The sequence below is a fragment of the Lethenteron reissneri genome, chromosome 64 (assembly GCF_015708825.2).
Source record: "Lethenteron reissneri isolate LAM-NWPU_2019-01 chromosome 64, ASM1570882v1, whole genome shotgun sequence".
NCBI classification, from domain to species: domain Eukaryota; kingdom Metazoa; phylum Chordata; class Hyperoartia; order Petromyzontiformes; family Petromyzontidae; genus Lethenteron; species Lethenteron reissneri.
Genome location: NC_083842.1, coordinates 3,209,418 through 3,229,091, shown reverse-complemented (window position 1 = coordinate 3,229,091; position 19,674 = coordinate 3,209,418). Strand labels below are relative to the sequence as shown.

At 55.8% G+C, this 19,674-nt stretch overlaps 1 protein-coding gene across 1 annotated transcript in view; it reads right to left on the bottom strand.

The window, feature by feature from the left end:
* Window positions 1-17,813: 17,813 nt before the first annotated feature.
* LOC133359145 (tyrosine-protein kinase SYK-like) overlaps window positions 17,814-19,674 on the bottom strand; it is a 51,131-nt gene continuing 49,270 nt past the window's right edge. Inside the window, exon 14 of the mRNA XM_061577544.1 lies at window positions 17,814-19,095. Within this exon, the coding sequence (XP_061433528.1) occupies window positions 19,029-19,095 (67 nt within the window). The 3' untranslated portion in view covers window positions 17,814-19,028. The remainder of the gene's footprint in view (window positions 19,096-19,674) is intronic.

Here is a 19,674-nt window from a genome sequence, read left to right as displayed (position 1 = left end):
GCGACTCCTCCACGCCAACCTTCTGCAGCAGCGGCGAAAGGCAAACAGGGCATCGGCTGGGCGTGCGGTGGCTGCAGCCACCCTTCCGTCAGAAGAACTTTATGCCGTCGACCATCGACGGCAACAGACGACGGGGGCGCGGCCGGGTCGGGACGGGTCGAGGCGTTTCGACCGTCCATCGTCTCCATCGGCGCTCCCGCGGTGCTTCAACTGCGGCATCCGGGGCCATGTCGCCTCGGGGTGCCGTTCTCCTCGACAGCGGGGGACGACGCCTCGACAGGACGCCGGCCCTCCTCTTCCTCCTCCCAAGCTCCAGCACCATGATCCGGCGAGTCGCGGCACCTCACATGTTTGGCCAACGCACCCACCTGTCGCACACTCTCGCACCGTAACGAACGGGGGGCCGGTGGGGCGCTGCGATGGACCGGCGCGGATCACTGCGGGGACTCAAATCGAGCCCGAGCGGTGGTCCGTGTTGGCCCATCGCGTGGTGGCCGCGGCGTCGGGATCGTCGGCCGTGGTCGGTTACATTGATGGGGTGGAGGTACGCATCATAGTCGATACAGGGGCATCGGCGACAATTATTTCGGAACTAATTTACAATATTCTACCGGTGCAGAGCCGTCCTTTGCTACCGGTTAATGTCCCTTTCTATGCCGCTAACGGGGGCTCTCTCGGCATCGTGGGACAGATTCGAGCGCAAATTTCTATCGGGGACATCAAATTGTCGGGGCCGATTTTTGTCTCCTCCTCACTGGCAGTTCCGTGCCTGCTGGGGACGGACTTCTTGGGCAGGATGCCAATTCGTATTTTGATCGACCAAGGATGCATTGAGCTTCCGTCGGGGCGACGTATGGCGTTCCTGCCTTCCCCTGTAGCGACTCGGACGGCGTTCGCGACGGTACCGGCGTTCGTCGTAAAAACAGTGCGTGTGCCGCCGGGGGCACAAATGCTGGTACCTCTTAAACTTCGTAGGCCCTTCGCTAAGGGTGTTGGGGATCAGGGTGTTGTGCTGGGGCCGTCTAGGGCCGGGGTTAATGGGCCTCATTTAATTCCGGCCCAGACCATCGTAAGGGGGGACGAGGATCCCTTCATCGCGGTCCTCAATGTCGGGTCGCAGACAGTAGTGGTTCCCCAAGGGACTGTGCTCGCTCACGCGACGCCGGTGCCCTGCGAGGAACCTGCCGTGAACCACATTGACACTGCTGCTCGGACGCACCCGCATTCGGACGGCGATGAAGGGTGGCTCGACGCGCTTTGTGCGGGATCGACGAACCTGTCCAATTTAGAGCGCCAACGGCTTAGATCGCTGCTAAAGGAATTTTCCGACGTTTTCAGTCGGAATAAATACGATTTGGGTTGTACTCACCTGCTGCGTCACCATATTGACACGGGTGACAGCGCGCCTATTCGCCAAAATCCTTTTCGGTTGAGTCCCGCCGAAAAGGACCATGTCAAATCGGCTGTCGATGACATGTTAGCCGCCGACATTATCTCTCCCTCTACCAGCCCTTGGGGAGCACCGATTGTCCTGGTTAAGAAACAGGATGGCTCGTTGCGGTTTTGCGTAGATTTCCGTCGCCTTAATAAGGTTTCGGTTGCCGACGCATACCCGCTCCCACGGATGGACGAATCGCTGGACGCCTTGGCGGGAGCGCGATTCTTCTCCACACTAGATTTACTTTCGGGATTCTGGCAGCTTCCTCTGGACGATGACTCGAAGCCTAAAACCGCTTTCCGTACACCGCACGGCCTGTTCCAATTCAACCGGTTACCGATGGGCTTACACTCAGCGCCGGCAACCTTCCAGCGGTTGATGGAATTGGTTTTGGCTGGATTGCAATGGGAATCGTGCCTGATTTATTTGGATGACGTAATTGTTTTTGGAAGAACCTTTGACGAACATCTCCAGAGGCTGCGGGCGGTTTTCCAAAGGATGCGGGCTGCTAATTTGAAATTTAAGCCCCAAAAATGCTATTTGTTTCGCGAGTCAGTGCGTTATTTGGGGCACATCGTGGGGCGCTCGGGTATTGCTACCGATCCCGCCAAAACGCAGTGTGTCAGCTCCTGGCCAATTCCGACCTCGGTGGGGGAGGTGAGGAGTTTTATTGGCTTCGCTTCATATTACCGACGGTTCGTCGCTAATTTTGCTACAATTGCCAAACCCCTACATGCTTTGACATCAAAAGGGGTTCGGTTCCACTGGGGTCGGGATGAGGAAGTAGCTTTCTGCTCCCTTCGGGATGCATTGGTGAAGGCTCCTCCTTTGATTTACCCCGATTTTTCGAGGCCGTTTTTGCTCGACACCGACGCGAGCAACACAGGTATCGGAGGCGTGCTTTCCCAGGTGGTTGATGGCGTGGAACGGGTGGTTGCGTACGGCAGTCGGGTGTTGTCTCCAGCGGAGCAAAAATATTGTGTCACCCGTAGAGAACTGTTGGCAATTGTTTTCTTCATCCAACAGTACCGCCCATATCTGTACGGTCAGCATTTCACTGTCCGTACGGATCATGCGGCACTGCAGTACGCCCTGAAGGTTCAACAGCCATCGGGACAATTGTCCCGATGGCTGGAGGTCCTCCAGGAATTCGATTTTGACACCACCTATCGTAAGGGCATTCGCCACACAAATGCGGACGCTCTGTCGCGCATGCCAACCACCTCCGAATGCGCATGCCTCCTGGGGTCGGGGCGTTGCAAGCCAGCTGGGGACATGACGGTTCCAGTCCTGGCGGCCGCCGCCGATGTTGACACATCGCTCCCCGATGAGATCGGGAAACAGGGAAGGGATTCCCTGCTTGGGTTGCCTGTGATTGAGTGGGGACGCCTCCAGATGGAGGACGCCTCCCTCCTCGCGCTGCGTCGTCGCGCCAGGGAGAGGGGGTGTGGGACGGGTGATGCCGACAATTGGGAAATACACGCAGGCTTGCTCATGCATTGGGACGGTAAATCCCACCGTCACCGGCTGGTAGTTCCTGCGGGGTTACGGGGTAAGGTGGTGTGGGCTGCTCATGAGCGCCTCCTCCACCTGGGTACCCAAAAGACCCTCGCCTCGCTCCAGCTGGATTTTTTTTGGCCGGGCATGACACGGGATGTCACGGATCTGCTGGCAGCATGCCCCCGGTGTGCGCAACGCAAACCACCAGCTCGGGAGTCGAACCCGCCGTTGCAGTCCATCACAGTCTCCAGGGTGAACGAACTCGTAGCGTTGGATATCCTGGGGCCGTTTCCCGCCACCCCTAGGGGCAATAGATATTTGCTAACAGGGGTCGAATACTTCACACGCTGGCCTATGGCCTGGCCCCTGGCAAATCAGTCGGCAGCAGCCATCGTGGACGCCTTTGTCCAAGGCTACGTCATGGACAAAGGTGCTCCGGAGCGGCTGCTGACCGACCAGGGTAAAAATTTTTCCGGGAACCTCCTCAAACAAGTCTGTGATCTCCTAGGTACAAAGAAGATTCGTACCTCTCCCTATCACCCACAAACTGACGGGATGGTCGAGCGTCTGCATCGTACCATCACGTCTATGTTGTCGCACCTGGTTTCGGAGTCACAGACCAATTGGGACTTGCAAATTCAAGGGGTCCTGGCAGCATATCGATTGGCCCCCCATGCTGCCACGGGATTTTCACCCTTCTTTCTCATGTATGGTCGCGAACATGACCCACCTGTTCGGGCACAGCTGCAGATCCCCGCGCCTCTAGGTAAAATAAAATTGGACGAGCACGTTAAATTTAACCTTCAAAAGCTAACTGAGGCGCGGGATGCTGCCATGCTCAATTCCCGCATGCGCCAAAAGGCGAATGAGCGCCTCAGACTCGCGCGCGCGCACGTGCTGCAGTGGAAGCCAGGGGACAGGGCATGGCTGCACTGTCCCCAGGTACCGCTTGCGACCTCCTCGAAACTGGTACGGCCATGGCGGGGCCCCGTCGAGGTGGTCGAGGTTTTGCGACCGCAGTGCGTTCGTATCAAGTGGGGGAGGCGCCGGTGGTTCGTTCACCCCTCTAGACTAAAACCCTTCGTTGCGGTGCGGGGCTCTGCTCCACACGCGCAGGGCCAAGCATGTGAGGGGTCGACCGACCCGGAGGGTCCGCCTCTGTTGATCTCACCTGACGTCTTGCCGGTTGCCCCGCCCCCAGGTTCTCCCGGAATGACGGGCTCGCGCACATCCCTCACGGGGGATGCCGAGGGTCCCGCCACTCCAATTGCGGACTCGCCTCGGATGGGACAGCGGCCACCGAATGGTCCGCCATCTGAGGTTGGCCCTTGTGACGGGCCTGCGGCAAGGACGCGCGCTAAAATGCGCAGACTCTTATAAAAACACTGGAACGCGAACAAGAAGTGAAAACGAAACGAAAATAAGAAAATTTTTTTTTTATTTTTTTTGCGTTTTCTGGTACACTTTCGTGTGCTATTGTTACTGGACGCTGCGTTCGTGTGGCGCTCTTAGCGCGTTGTTGTATTATGGCTGTGTGTGTGTGTGCGTCTTGTGTGCGTGTTGTGTGTGCGCTGAGGGTTCCGGGAAATGTACATATCTTGCCTCTACGGATTTCGTATTTATTCGGGGGGGGGGGGCGCGTCGGTTTGTTCTCCTTTTAGGGGCATTGTTAGTGTTGTTGTTCAATTCTCGTTCTGTTAAATGGAAAAATGGGGCACACACGGGGGGAGTCAAGGGGTAAAGATTCATTTGTTGAAATTGTTGCAGCCGGGACGGCTGCGAGCTATGCGGGGGGGAGTGATGTAGGGATGTTAGAGAGAGGGCCGTTATGCATGGCAGCCTATGGGAAAGAAACACAGTGGGCGGGGCTACGTGTGTGCACAGGGAGATGCCCTCTGCGACGTCCGAGCCAGACACCCTGGGGGGGGGCTGGTTCGGCGTTACGATCCCCCGGGGCCCCACCCCTCAAGGAGGGTTGGGTATAAAAAGGGGTCGTTATATGGGCTTAGTCAGTTATGTTATAGTTAAGCTAAGAAGTCGGAAGACGTCGTAGCTAGAGCCCTGGACTCCCCCTGATCGCCGCCCTTATCAGGGCCCCACGGGATCAGGCTCGAGCCAGCGGCGTGGTCCCGTGAACCAGAGCCAGTGCTCTGGGACTCCGGGTACCGTAGCCCGATTACCAGTGTCGGGCCAGACAGCCTCCCCTAGCTCTTTAGTGGAGGACTCAGGGGATAGGCTATGGATAGCTAGGGGTATTCCCTGAGTTATACGGGTGAGGGGGCCGCTACCCCCTCTAGGGCTGTCCTGTACTGCCAACTTGTTAAATAAATATACGTGTGCCTCAACTCCGTTGTCAAGCGTCCTCGACGGGTACTTCAAATGTATGGGACCGGTACTCAAATAAATAGGCAGATAGCCCTTTTTTATATCAGTCTCTCCACGTGCAAACTAAACAAGTGTTTTAACACATCCCATCAACCACCACGAACTTCAGGGATGGCATCGCATCAGCAGCATTGGTTGAATAAGAAGCAAACCTGTGGTCGGGATTCAACGTTCAGCGTCACATCAGTCGAGTCCGGCTCGCTTGAACCAATGCTGGCGAACTGTCCCATTTCTAAAGACCAGGACTCACCCAGTGCATTATATCAACACTTCGACGTAGGTGACGGAGGCTGGATAAGGGCGGTGTTGTTAACCACACCACCACCATCGGCACTACCACCTCCCCACTCAACTACGCGCACCGATGCCGTGACCTTCATTAGCGCTCGCCACCAGCGTCTAGCCGGACTGTCAATGCGGTCCCTCGCTGTGCGTGACCACGAGGGCGGCGGAGGAGGCGGCTGCTCCTTTGCCTAACAGAGGCGCACGGAATTGTGCTCAATAAGCCGCGGTCGATAAAGGCCTTTGTGAGTAAGAAGCAAGGCGGGTGCTTCACCACGGCCTTGGCGCGAGTCCCGGTCGCTCTCCGTGTGAACCGAGCACCCAGGCATTTGTATGTTGCTTATCTGCTGCTTACTGCCCTGTGGAGCCAGTGGTGGATATTCCACGTTGCTATGGCGGGGTGTGCAAGGGGACTGGTGAAGTCCGTCACGAAGTGGTACCATTTTTGCCCGTGCATAAATGAAGAAGAGTGGAATAATGATGAAGAGGAGTCTACCCCCGGCCACGACAGCGTTGAGTGGGTGCTGAAGTTGGCAGCAGCTTTCAATGTTGTTTTTTGTGATTCCGCTCGTTTACCCAGGAAAGCCTCATCGAGTCTCAAGACACCTTGTTTTCAGGAGGGCCCTGCCAGGTTTTCACAGCAGGGAGCGATGATTGCTGCTCTGTGTTTGTGATCCCAATTAATTGTCATTTTCCAAATGTGCTCCTTTGGACCGTGAGGCTGGCACATAATGGCCCACTCTTGCGAATGACAGCACGGGATCTGTAACGTCCACTCTGAGTGAAGCAGACGGCGCGTGGCATTTTCACGGTCAATACACACCGCAGTATTAATTAGGGCGGCCGCGGGACTCGACCCGTGAACATCTTCCAACAAGCGGCAGAAGCCCTCTCGCTCTGGGCCACGTCGGCGGTCAAGTGACATAGCCCACGTCACAGCGTTGAAGGAAATCTAAAGACATTGGTGTCAAATTATAGGGGGGGAAATGCAATTTTCGCTCTCTCCGCGTCTCTCAGCATATGCACACAGTGACCTACATACACGGCAAGGATGTCGCACGACATGCATGACGGTGTCACACCGCCGACTGTCTCCACATCATCATCACCACCACCAACAGCCATGGTCAATCCACTGCTGGATTAAGGCCTCCCTCCGGACACGTTCCGGGTGGATGAGTCATGGGCACAACCTGCAATCTCTTGGCTCGGGTCAAAAGACAAAAGGCGCAGTGTCATCCGGCAATTGCCATGGGGCGCAATTGTTTGTGACCCTGCGTTGGAATTCCTAAACACAAATGACAACAATTCAAGGCATTCCTCAACAACGCTGTGGTCCGAAAGGAAATATCCGTGGGTCTATACAGTGAGGGAAAAAAGTATTTGATCCCCTGCTGATTTTGTACGTTTGCCCACTGACAAAGAAATGCTCAGTCTATAATTTTAATGGTAGGTTTATTTGAACAGTGAGAGACAGAATAACAACAACAAAATCCAGAAAAACGCATGTCAAAAATGTTATAATTTGATTTGCATTTTAATGAGGGAAATAAGTATTTGACCCCCTCTCAATCAGAAAGATTTCTGGCTCCCAGGTATCTTTTATACAGGTAACGAGCTGAGATTAGGAGCACACTCTTAAAGGGAGTGCTCCTAATTTCAGCTTGTCACCTGTATAAAAGACACCTGTTCACAGAAGCAATCAATCAATCAGATTCCAAACTCTCCACCATGGCCAAGACCAAAGAGCTCTCCAAGGATGTCAGGGACAAGATTGTAGACCTACACAAGGCTGGAATGGACTACAAGACCATCGCCAAGCAGCTTGGTGAGAAGGTGACAACAGTTGGTGCGATTTTTCGCAAATGGAAGAAACACAAAATAACTGTCAATCTCCCTCGGCCTGGGGCTCCATGCAAGATCTCACCTCGTGGAGTTGCAATGACCATGAGAACGGTGAGGAATCAGCCCAGAACTACACGGGAGGATCTTGTCAATGATATCAAGGCAGCTGGGACCATAGTCACCAAGAAAACAGTTGGTAACACACTACGCCGTGAAGGACTGAAATCCTGCAGCGCCAGCAAGGTCCCCCTGCTCAAGAAAGCACATATACATGCCCGTCTGAAGTTTGCCAATGAATATCTGACTGATTCAGAGGACAACTGGGTGAAAGTGTTGTGGTCAGATGAGACCAAAATGGAGCTCTTTGGCATCAACTCAACTTGCCGTGTTTGGAGGAGGAGGAATGCTGCCTATGACCCCAAGAACACCATCCCCACCGTCAAACATGGAGGTGGAAACATTATGCTTTGGGGGTGTTTTCTGCTAAGGGGACAGGACAACTTCACCGCATCAAAGGGACGATGGACGGGGCCATGTACCGTCAAATCTTGGGTGAGAACCTCCTTCCCTCAGCCAGGGCATTGAAAATGGGTCGTGGATGGGTATTCCAGCATGACAATGACCCAAAACACACGGCCAAGGCAACAAAGGAATGGCTCAAGAAGAAGCACATTAAGGTCCTGGAGTGGCCTAGCCAGTCTCCAGACCTTAATCCCATAGAAAATCTGTGGAGGGAGCTGAAGGTTCGAGTTGCCAAACGTCAGCCTCGAAACCTTAATGACTTGGAGAAGATCTACAAAGAGGAGTGGGACAAAATCTCTCCTGAGATGTGTGCAAACCTGGTGGCCAACTACAAGAAACGTCTGACCTCTGTGATTGCCAACAAGAGTTTTGCCACCAAGTACTAAGTCATGTTTTGCAGAAGGGTCAAATACTTATTTCCTTCATTAAAATGCAAATCAATTTATAACATTTTTGACATGCGTTTTTCTGAATTTTGTTGTTGTTATTCTGTCTCTCACTGTTCAAATAAACCTACCATTAAAATTATAGACTGATCATTTCTTTGTCAGTGGGCAAACATGCAAAATCAGCAGGGGATCAAATACTTTTTTCCCTCACTGTATATATACACTATACATCTACCATATATACATACACCTCTATGCCTAATTGAGAGGATGGTTGCCTACCATCGTCGAGCGGTTCACAGACATTGTTTTTATGCGAGTCTGTGGATCTGTGCATCTCTGTGTGGGTCTCTGGGTCTTCGCGTGAGTCTGTGGGTCTCTGTGCGAGTCTATGATTATTCTGCGTTAGCTTTTTCTTTAGAACTGCTTTTTGGTTATTATGTTGTCCTTCCCCCGCACCTCCGATTAGCGCGGTTGGCTACGAATGGTGCAAAAGAAGTTCAACATACAGCCGTTGTAGAGTTTTGCATCGATTGAGGATCCATAGCTAACATAGAGAGAGAGAGGTCATTGCCTATAACCATCTGGCAGTTCACCAGCATTGGTTCCAACAAAGCCCTGACGTTGCTGATGAGACGCTAAGTGTCGAAACCGGTCCAGAGTTTGCCTGTGTTGAATCAATTCTGCGAATAAGATTAATTCCCAAGAGGCCATGTGGTTGATGAGGTTTGTTCAAATTTGTTATTTTATTTTGTAGACGGACACACATGAAAGAGGCGAATTGCCTGTCGATTTTGTTTTACCAATATTCCCCCTCACGATATCAATCAGTATTTTATATTATGTAGTACATATAATAGGTAACGTCGCGGGTAATGCTCCTTAATTGACATGTCATGTAGCAGCTGCTCCGCTTGATGGACGAGACTGGGTATTGCAACTGAAGTAAAATCTTGACGTGATGGGTTGGAGAGGAAGCCACGTGGGAGTTGTGAATCATAAGAATTGGCCAAACATCCCAGTGTCGCGGGACCCTCCTGAAGATCACTCTTGAGACTCCGTGACGATTTTCTGGGCGAAATGAAAAAGTATTTTCTGCTCAAGCGAGCCGCGATGTGGCGCTCGTCTCCATTGGTGACCCCGAGCCGGTGGTGGAAACTCCACATTCCCATGGCTTGGACCAGGCCACAAGGTCCACTGACTTAATGCAAAGTGGTACATATGTTATCCGACACCAGAATAATGATGATGCTGATGGTTGACAATTGATTGAGTTATTGTTAATTGGTGATCATTGATGGAATTATTATTTCTCATGATTGGAATAATCTATTATTGTTTCTGATGGTTATAATTGATGATGAGTTATGATACATAATGACGATTGCTTGATTCGTTGTAATGATGGTGATGGAGGCAATTGATTAAATTATTGTTGCTGATGGTGACCCAACCAACCTCTTAAATTTCACTAACATATCTCTCTTATAATGATGATATTATTATAAGGGAAGGCGCTGCTGCTGCTGTATTTTAGACACACGGTCTGCAATAGCTTCACAGTAGGGGGCGAAGTTGCTGTTTGCGTGATCCCAATTGAGTCATTCGGAGGTGTCATTTTTGTTTATTTGGTGGCGCGGGCACACGACGGATTGGATGCCTCCCGAACGACGCCAGGGAGTCGTTGGCATCTGCTGTGAGCGAAGCAGACGGGCGGGTGGTTATGGTGACGGTGAGTACACTCGCCACACTCGCAGGGATAACCAGGGCGGTCTACCGGATTGGAACCGCGCACGCCTGCTGTGCCGCGTCGCCGTCATGATTGTGTCTCTGCATTATTGACGCCGTCACTGGCGACTGCGCGCCCAGCCAGAAACAAGGCGCGCGTGTGGTCATTAGCATGCACAGTAAAAACACGCACACGCGCGCACGCACGCACGCGCATTCCCCCTGCTTGACATTTTGTGTTGTCACACAATCCCAAGATCCCTCAGAATTACTCATTCTACACGAGCCGGACAATTGAGTCGTCTGGTCATTGCGCATCGGGTTACCCGCCACAGTCTGAAACCCCATCTGAAAAAGCAAACCTTGAGCTGTGTTGGGGAGAAAACACCACTCGATGATTTCATCATCGGCATCGTCAGCCACAGTCAATGCCACTGCTGGTTGAAGGCCTCCCCCAGACGCCACGATCCTGCGATGCAACGAACCGCCCAGGGCCTGCTCTACCCACGAGCTGATTCCATCGCTCCGTCTCCTCGAGTCGTCTCGGACGCGTTCCATTTCTTAGGTGCTGCTCCGTTATTATCGTCGACCATCGGCCACCACCGTCGTCCCTATAATCTGATCGTGGTGTGTCGAGCAGCCGCTGGGTGGAACGTTGCAACCGCAGGATCGTGAGCAGTGGCGGTGATGGTGGCTCGAGGAGGAGGCCTTCATCCACCAGTGGAATGATCATGACTCACGATGCTGTTATCAGTGTCGATATGTTCAGCACACAACTTGCCCCTAAAGCCACATCTACTCAGAAACCCTCTCTCGTCTCTTGCCCTAGCCGCGTGTTCACAACTTCACGAAATGCACTGCGTCGCGACGCTGACATCTGCCATGGTTACGATACGGTGATGTTCGTGGTAAATGCATTCACACTGGCTCCATCGTCAACAACCATGGTATATCCACTGCTGGATGACCACCCCATGCACCGCATCGCACCCAGCGTGAATTCTCCGATGTGGGTTGGTCCACAACGCTCAGCGCCTCTCTCCCTGGCCGCCAGCGTCCCTCCGAATGGCGACCGGAGCCGCTCTTACCGACTCCGCTCCGGGTTTTGTGGCAATTGTCTCCGTTCCCTCTCCTCGCCGAATCCAACCACTCTCTCCTCCTACAGTTATACTCGACACTGACTATATTTATATGTAAAAAGTTTCGCTGGCTGGCAGACATATTCACGTTGTTTACCGCGTGAATTCATTGTTAAATTTTGTCTACGTTTGTTACATTTTAATTATTTAAACGAGACGTTCTTACATTGTGCCGTATGTGACCCCAGCACTATTTTCAAACACTACGCTACCGAAAGAAGGAACAGTGTCTCATGGGGCGACGACGTTTTGGGCAACGGCCCTTCCTCAGAGCACAGCCGATTGATGCGACCCAGGTCGCCCTTGCAAAAGAGGCAGTCGACGTCCACGTGTGCATCACCGGTTGATGACAGATCCTGGGTAGATGAAGGATAGCACGGCGATAAGAAACAGCTGGAACTGTATCTCAGCTGCTCGCAGATAGCTTTTTAATTGACTCGACGGACTCTCTCGCCCTGATGTCGGAAATGTGATGGAGCGTCCGGGTCACGTAACCTGCTTCCACGCTCTTCCGAGATGGGATCCCGAGATGGAAAAGAATGAGGAGGGGGAGGGGACACATTCAGCAGACGTCAAGGCAGAAACGAAATTGGATTTGGGAAAAATCGAGCGAGTGATTCAAGTGGTCGGGTACATGCGGGCGGGCGCGCGCGCATGTGTGCGAGTGCGCACAGAGTAGATAAAAAAATTGTGCACCTAGCCTGGCACGAGTGCCGCGTGTGGTGGCGTTATAAAAGTGGTCGGGCGTGGTTCTAACCACACCACATTCCCTCTCTCGTGCGTCGTAGGGCCCATAATAGGTGCTCCCTCTTGGACTTTGGGCTCAAACTTGCTCTGAGCTGCCTGCCTGCCTGCCGTGTTCTTCTAGTAAAGAGCAAATCGCAGCCTCTGCCCTCCCCACCCATGAGATTGCTCACAACCGCAAGGGAACTGCATCGCGCTTTCAGATGCACTTCTGCAAGCCGTCTGGAACGCTCTTTCTTCCAATATTAGAAAAGATATATCTGCTCACATGGACTTGCGAGATGATGTACACGGCAGGTCACCGATATATATGCAGTATATGTTAAATAGTGACGGTGCTGATGTGTATTTATTTGATTGTTGTCTGTCTTGAAAGATGTATTCGGCGTGGGTGTGCTACAATGATTGAGGAATGAGTGACAGCGATAGAGGGGACCGAAAGAGGAGGGGGTGGGACGTGAAGGGGTGGAGGCGCGTGGGAGGGAAGAGGAATGAGCAATGGAGAAGAGGTGAAGCTTTAAGAGGGGAACGGAACGAGGTTAAGCCGGGGGACTGCTTCACGTATGGGGTGAAGTTGATTCGAGTGGAGGGGGGTGCAAGGAAGGACCGAGAAGTAGGGACAGAGAGGAGATTGGGAACGAAAAGAACGAGAGGGCACGTGGAAGGAGATGAGGGCGGCTAGATGGGCAAGGCAAGGCAGAGGGGGTGGGGCAAGGCACGAGGGGGCAGGGCAAGGCTAGGAGGGTGATGACGACTCTCCGGGCACGTGACGCGAAAACACCGCAGATCGTAACCGCTGGATTTTATTTCTGTAAAAAAACATTTTATAAGATTTACAAAGTATATATTTTATATCGTAATAGTAGTAGAGCATTATAAAAAGTAAACACCATTTACAAATCGATGTCCTTGTTAGCATTATATTGTGTCGTGTCTTATATAGTTTTGAGTCAAAGCAGCAGCTATATCTAACCCCTTGCCCATAACCATCTGGCAGTTCACCAGAATTTGGTTCAAGCGAACCTGACAGTGCTGATGAGACAACGAATGGCGAAACCGGTCCAGAATTGTCCTTGTATTGAACTAATTCCGCCCACAAGATATGCCCTCCCAGAAGGAAAGTCGTGTGGCTGATGGGATGGGTAAAAATACTTTGTTTTCTTGCTGGGGAAGGATATGGGAAGAAGGAAAACGAATCGTCTTCCCAGCTGTTTTGTTATTTCATATTCTTTACAACCACGCTTGCGCTACCACCGGCGATTCATCACGTTCGTGGACACTGCGAATCCAGACACCGGTTCTCTACAGAACATTACTCTCGTACGGCAGAGCGGGTGGAGAAGTGCTGCCCTCTACTGTGTGTGGGCCAGAGGTCACGTGAACAAGCGGGGATCTCAAAGTCAGCTCAGTGACTTCCACTTCCACGGGTCCACTCGACGTCGACTAGAGGTCCCCTGAAGAAGCGGGCATCTCAGATGTGGCTCTGCGATGTCCGCGTCTGCGGGCCGTACTCAAAACAACGCAGAGGTTCGTGCTGCCACGCGGCGTTTCCGTGTCTGTGACGCCGCCGGTGGCGGTGCGATCGGGGACGAGAACGACGGGAAATGATCCCAGCAGAGTAATTGGCAGTGATCGGAGAGTGGAGAGCTTCCTGGCCGCACACAAACATCGGACGCGACGCCGTTGACAGCGACAGTAAAAGCAGAGAACGGATCAGGGTAGGGGGGGGGGTATTGCTATGGGACCGTAGCATCACTCTCATACGTAACGCATCTTATACCGGGTCCCTATTGGTGGTTGTTTGGGGGTCAGGCCCAACGCGGTGGCGGTTTTTGCGACGAGATTTTCGCCGTCAAGCCCTCCACCACCCGACGGGAAGACCGCCGCGTGATGACGTCGTCGCTATCGGCGAAACTTCGTTACGTGTCTCGGTCGCCAGACGTCTCGAGACGGCAGTCCCGAGGGGCAGAAGGGGGATGAGGGGGGAGGTGATGATGGGGGGTGGGTGAGGATGGGGGGGAGGTGGGTGAGGATGGGGGGGGGGTGAGGATGGGGGGGGGAGAAGGGGAAGGCGGCGCTGTATTGGTCAGAAGTTGCTCAATGCATCGGCGTGTGCGTCAATAATTGATTTCGTCTGTGTCAAGATGACAATCTCGTCGGATGGTGGAGGGCCACTGACAGTTTTTGGCATACAATTCCTGACACGTGGCCTTGACCCCAACACAAATGTGGACGATTCTACTGGTTATGGAAACCTACGAGTTAAGTTAAAATCGTATACCTCTTTGAGCGAATAAATATAAAGCAGACAAAGTTATACCTGCATTGTTTGAACTCGGAGCACACGTTTACAAAACAAACAAATAAAACCCGTGGCAGAGATCGAATAACAAAAATATAACTACGTTGGCAACCATTGAAAAATCACAGAGTTACTCATGAACGCCGCCAAGTAACATCTACAGGGTAACGGGGAGCAGTGGCGGAGCGGTTAGCGCACTGCGCTACGAACACAACGGGCCGAGATCGATATCTGAACGTCCTGAGCTCGCCCAGAACACGTTCAGATAACTTACACTGACCAGTGCGGGGGAAGTATGGTCATGCGATGCCCTTGGCACATTTATTGGGGGGGGGGGCGGGGGGCATGGTCGCGTTTTAAGTGTATTGTGTGAGCTAAAATAAGTAACTGAGTGAATGAGTGAGCGGGCGTGTGGTTGGGTGAATGAGCGGGTGGGTGAGTGGGTGAGTGAGCGGGTGAGTGAGCGGGTGAGTGAGCGGGTGAGTGAGCGGGTGAGTGAGCGGGTGAGTGAGCGGGTGAGTGAGCGGGTGAGTGAGTGGGTGGGTGAGTTGGTGAGTAAGCGGGTGGGTGATGGTGTGAGTGAGCGGGTGGGTGAGGGTGTGAGTGAGCGGTGGGTGAGGGTGTGAGTGAGCGGTGGGTGAGGGTGTGAGTGAGCGGTGGGTGAGTGTGAGTGAGCGGGTGGGTGAGGGGGTGAGTGGGTGGGTGAGGGGGTGAGTGGGTGGGTGAGTGGGTGGGTGAGTGGGTGAGTGAGCGGGTGGGTGAGGGGGTGAGTGGGTGGGTGAGTGGCTGAGTGAGCGAGTGGGTGAGTGGCTGAGTGAGCGGGTGGGTGAGTGGGTGAGTGAGCGGGTGGGTGAGTGGGTGAGTGAGCGGGTGGGTGAGTTGGTGAGTAAGCGGGTGGGTGAGTGGGTGAGTGAGCGGGTGGGTGAGGGGGTGAGTGGGTGGGTGAGTGGCTGAGTGAGCGGGTGGGTGAGTGGCTGAGTGAGCGAGTGGGTGAGTGGCTGAGTGAGCGGGTGGGCGAGTGGCTGAGTGAGCGGGTGGGTGAGTGGCTGAGTGAGCGGGTGGGTGAGTGGCTGAGTGAGCGGGTGGGTGAATGGCTGAGTGAGCGGGTGGGTGAGTGGCTGAGTGAGCGGGTGGGTGCGTGGCTGAGTGAGCGGGTGGGTGAGTGGCTGAGTGAGCGGGTGGGTGAGTGGCTGAGTGAGCGGGTGGGTGAGTGTTTGAGTGAGCGGGTGGGTGAGTGGCTGAGTGAGTGGGTGGGTGAGTGGCTGAGTGAGCGGGTGGGTGAGTGACTGAGTGAGCGGGTGGGTGAGTGGCTGAGGTGAGCGGGTGGGTGAGTGGCTGAGTGAGCGGGTGGGTGAGTTGGTGAGTGAGCGGGTGGGTGAGTGGCTGAGTGAGCGGGTGGGTGAGTGGCTGAGTGAGCGGGTGGGTGAGTGGCTGAGTGAGCGGGTGGGTGAGTGGCTGAGTGAGCGGGTGGGTGAGTGGCTGAGTGAGCGGGTGGGTGAGTGGCTGAGTGAGTGGGTGGGTGAGTGGCTGAGTGAGCTGGGTGGGTGAGTGGCTGAGTGAGCGGGTGGGTGAGTGGCTGAGTGAGCGGGTGGGTGAGTGGCTGGGTGAGTGGCTGAGTTAGCGGGTGGGTGAGTGGCTGAGTGAGCGGGTGGGTGAGTGGCTGAGTGAACGGGTGGGTGAGTGGCTGAGTGAGCGGGTGGGTGAGCGGCTGAGTGATAGGCTGAGTGAGCGGGTGGGTGAGTTGGTGAGTGAGCGGGTGGGTGAGCGGCTGAGTGAGCGGTGGGTGAGCGGCTGAGTGAGCGGGGGGGTGAGCGGGGTGGGGGTGAGCGGCTGAGTGAGCGGGTGGTGAGCGGCTGAGTGAGCGGGTGGGTGAGCGGCTGAGTGAGCGGGTGGGTGAGCGGCTGAGTGAGCGGGTGGGTGAGCGGCTGAGTGAGCGGGTGGGTGAGCGGCTGAGTGAGCGGGTGGGTGAGCGGCTGAGTGAGCGGGTGGGTGAGCGGCTGAGTGAGCGGGTGGGTGAGCGGCTGAGTGAGCGGGTGGGTGAGCGGCTGAGTGAGCGGGTGGGTGAGCGGCTGAGTGAGCGGGTGGGTGAGCGGCTGAGTGAGCGGGTGGGTGAGCGGCTGAGTGAGCGGGTGGGTGAGCGGCTGAGTGAGGCGGGTGGGTGAGCGGCTGAGTGAGCGGGTGGGTGAGCGGCTGAGTGAGCGGGTGGGTGAGCGGCTGAGTGAGCGGGTGGGTGAGCGGCTGAGTGAGCGGGTGGGTGAGCGGCTGAGTGAGCGGGTGGGTGAGCGGCTGAGTGAGGCGGGTGGGTGAGCGGCTGAGTGAGCGGGTGGGTGAGCGGCTGAGTGAGCGGGTGGGTGAGCGGCTGAGTGAGCGGGTGGGGAGCGGCTGAGTGAGCGGGTGGGTGAGCGGCTGAGTGAGCGGGTGGGTGAGCGGCTGAGTGAGCGGGTGGGTGAGCGGCTGAGTGAGCGGTGGGTGAGCGGCTGAGTGAGCGGGTGGGTGAGCGGCTGGGGAGCGGGTGGGGTGAGCGGCTGAGTGAGCGGGTGGGTGAGCGGCTGAGTGAGCGGGGTGGGGTGAGCGGGTGGGTGAGCGGCTGAGTGAGCGGGTGGGGTGAGCGGCTGAGTGAGCGGGTGGGTGAGCGGGGTGGTGAGCGGCTGGGTGAGCGGGTGGGTGAGCGGCTGAGTGAGCGGGTGGGTGAGCGGCTGAGTGAGCGGGTGGGTGAGCGGCTGAGTGAGCGGGTGGGTGAGCGGGTGGGTGAGCGGCTGGGTGAGCGGGTGGGTGAGCGGCTGGGTGAGCGGGCTGGGTGAGCGGCTGGGTGAGCGGGTGGGTGAGCGGGATGGGTTAGCGGCTGGGTGAGCGGGTGGGTGAGCGGCTGGGTGAGCGGGTGGGTGAGCGGGTGGGTGAGCGGCTGGGTGAGCGGGTGGGTGAGCGGCTGAGTGAGCGGGTGGGTGAGCGGCTGAGTGAGCGGGTGGGTGAGCGGCTGAGTGAGCGGGTGGGTGAGCGGCTGAGTGAGCGGGTGGGTGAGCGGCTGAGTGAGCGGGTGGGTGAGCGGCTGAGTGAGCGGGTGGGTGAGCGGCTGAGTGAGCGGGTGGGTGAGCGGCTGGGTGAGCGGGTGGGTGAGCGGCTGGGTGAGCGGGTGGGTGAGCGGCTGGGTGAGCGGCTGGGTGAGCGGCTGGGTGAGCGGGTGGGTGAGCGGCTGAGTGAGCGGGTGGGTGAGCGGCTGAGTGAGCGGGTGGGTGAATGAGCGGGTGGGTGAGCGGGTGGGTGAATGAGCGGGTGGGTGAGTGGGTGAGTGAGCGGGTGGGTGAGTGGGTGAGTGAGCGGGTGGGTGAGCGGGTGATGCTTACCGACCCGTTGCTACGTTACGGCAGCGTAACCACCGACATGAGAACAACCATAACCGTGCTGCATACAATAACAAAACCAAAAATAGCCACAACAACAACAACAACGTCCACCACACCACAGGAGGCGGATCTGTGTGACACGGTGTGTGTGGAGCCGAATCCTCGCGGGTGACACAGCGGCGTCCCAGCTGCCGGTGAATGTGTTCGAGTAAAGAGGGACAAGAGTGGAGGGTCAGGGGAGTGTGTGAGTGTGTGTCTGGAGTGTGTCTGTGGGGAGCGGTAGTGGAGCGGTGTGCGCGCTGCACTACGAACCCGGTCACCCGAGTTCGATTCCCGCTCACGGCCAACGCCAGTGACGATTACCTGAACCGGTTCTGGGCCTCCCCTAGGTCGGCTCAGTCTCAAACGAGTACCTGGTGCGGTGTGTAAACATCGCCACTGGGAAGACAAAGGTGGTCGGGCGTGGTGCTGCCACCCACCCCCTCGTGTGCCGTGCCGGCCTTCATAAGTGCTCGCTAACAGCACTTGCCCCAACAGCCTCTGAAGGCTCTACGGGGGGGGGGGGGGGTTATTTTTGCGTGTGTGTGTATGTGCGCATGTCGGGGTGGTGTGTGGAGGAGGCTGTATGTTGTAGACAAGCATTTATCCAGCAGTGGAGAGACCATAGCTGATGATGCCATCCAATTAACAACCTGCGATTAAACCGGGTTCTCAAGTGCAGTGAGTTGGTTATATCAGCCGGTCACCAATGACTACGTGAACAACACGATTCCGTCTCATTCGAGTTGTGTCCTGACTGCGATGACTTTCCAGCCCTGACATTCACGAACGTTCAGTTTGGCACGTGACGGACTCTCCAGGGCCACGTCACAAGCTGCCGCGCAGAGCCCAGAGCGCGACAGGCTCAAAGCCGTCGTGACCCAACTCTTCGGACGGCCGAGCGAGCCTCGATTTTGGCCGACCGGACCGCGACTCACTCTTTTAAAACCGGTACATCCGAGCCGAGCCAGCCCGGGAGCACTCGCGGCACGGGTGGTTTCCCATTGCCTATTTGTAGAGCCGGAAACCAAACCGTGCTACGCCGGCTCGGGGGGCCGAGCGGGGCCACGGGGACGGCTCGCGATGCGTTGGCCACGTGCGACGTCATTGGCTGCGCTGCCGACGCACGTCCCGACTCGCCTGTCGTCGCGTGCGACGCAAACGGCACGGCTCGGTTTACGCAGTGGAAACGCGTCCCGGAGCGTCCCGAGCCGCGCCGGCCCCGGCTCGTCGCATACGGGAGGAGGAGGAGAGAGAGAAGGTGCGGGGTGCGGGGTGCGGAGTTGCGTCGGTGGGGATCTCGCACGGGGTCTCTCCGGGACTCGTGGTCCTCCGTGAGACTCCTCCACGAGTCTCCTCCATGACCCCGTGGGTTCACTTCCCGGCGAGGTACCTGCCCAGCGCGTCCTCAATATCCGAGAACGACGGCCTCAGGTTGGTGCTGGTGGACGGGCACGCAGAGAGAGAGAGAGGGAGGCAGGGAGGGAGCGAGGGAGAGGGGGGGAGAGGGGGGGGGGAGAAGTGCAGAGAGCATCAATTATCAAGTGTCCCGATAATTTGACACGAGTTGTAAAGACGTGTGCAATCGATGGCATGTCCACGTTACCAGCCGATCCATCGCCCGACAATCTGATCGATCCGATCGATTGAAACGACGTCACGTTGGCTGTACATGATTGGTACAAAATAGGTCGCATCAACTCCAACATCATCGTCATCGTCAGCCATCATCAATCCACTGATGTACCACGTCCTCGCCAAGCCGCCACCACCTCTCCCAGCCATGCAACGTAACGATCCGCCCAGCTCCTGCTGTACACTCGAGGAGCCGATTCCACCGTTCCATCTCCTCCACGGCGCACGTCTTCTAGAAACGCGATCCCTTCCTCGGTCTCCGCTCCGTTATCATCCTCGACCGTCGGCTATCATCGTCCCCTCTGACCCCGACACCTCCTGCCCACCGCGGCTTCAATGAGATGGGGTCATCGCTCAATCAACCAATCACGGACTGCGTGTTGAG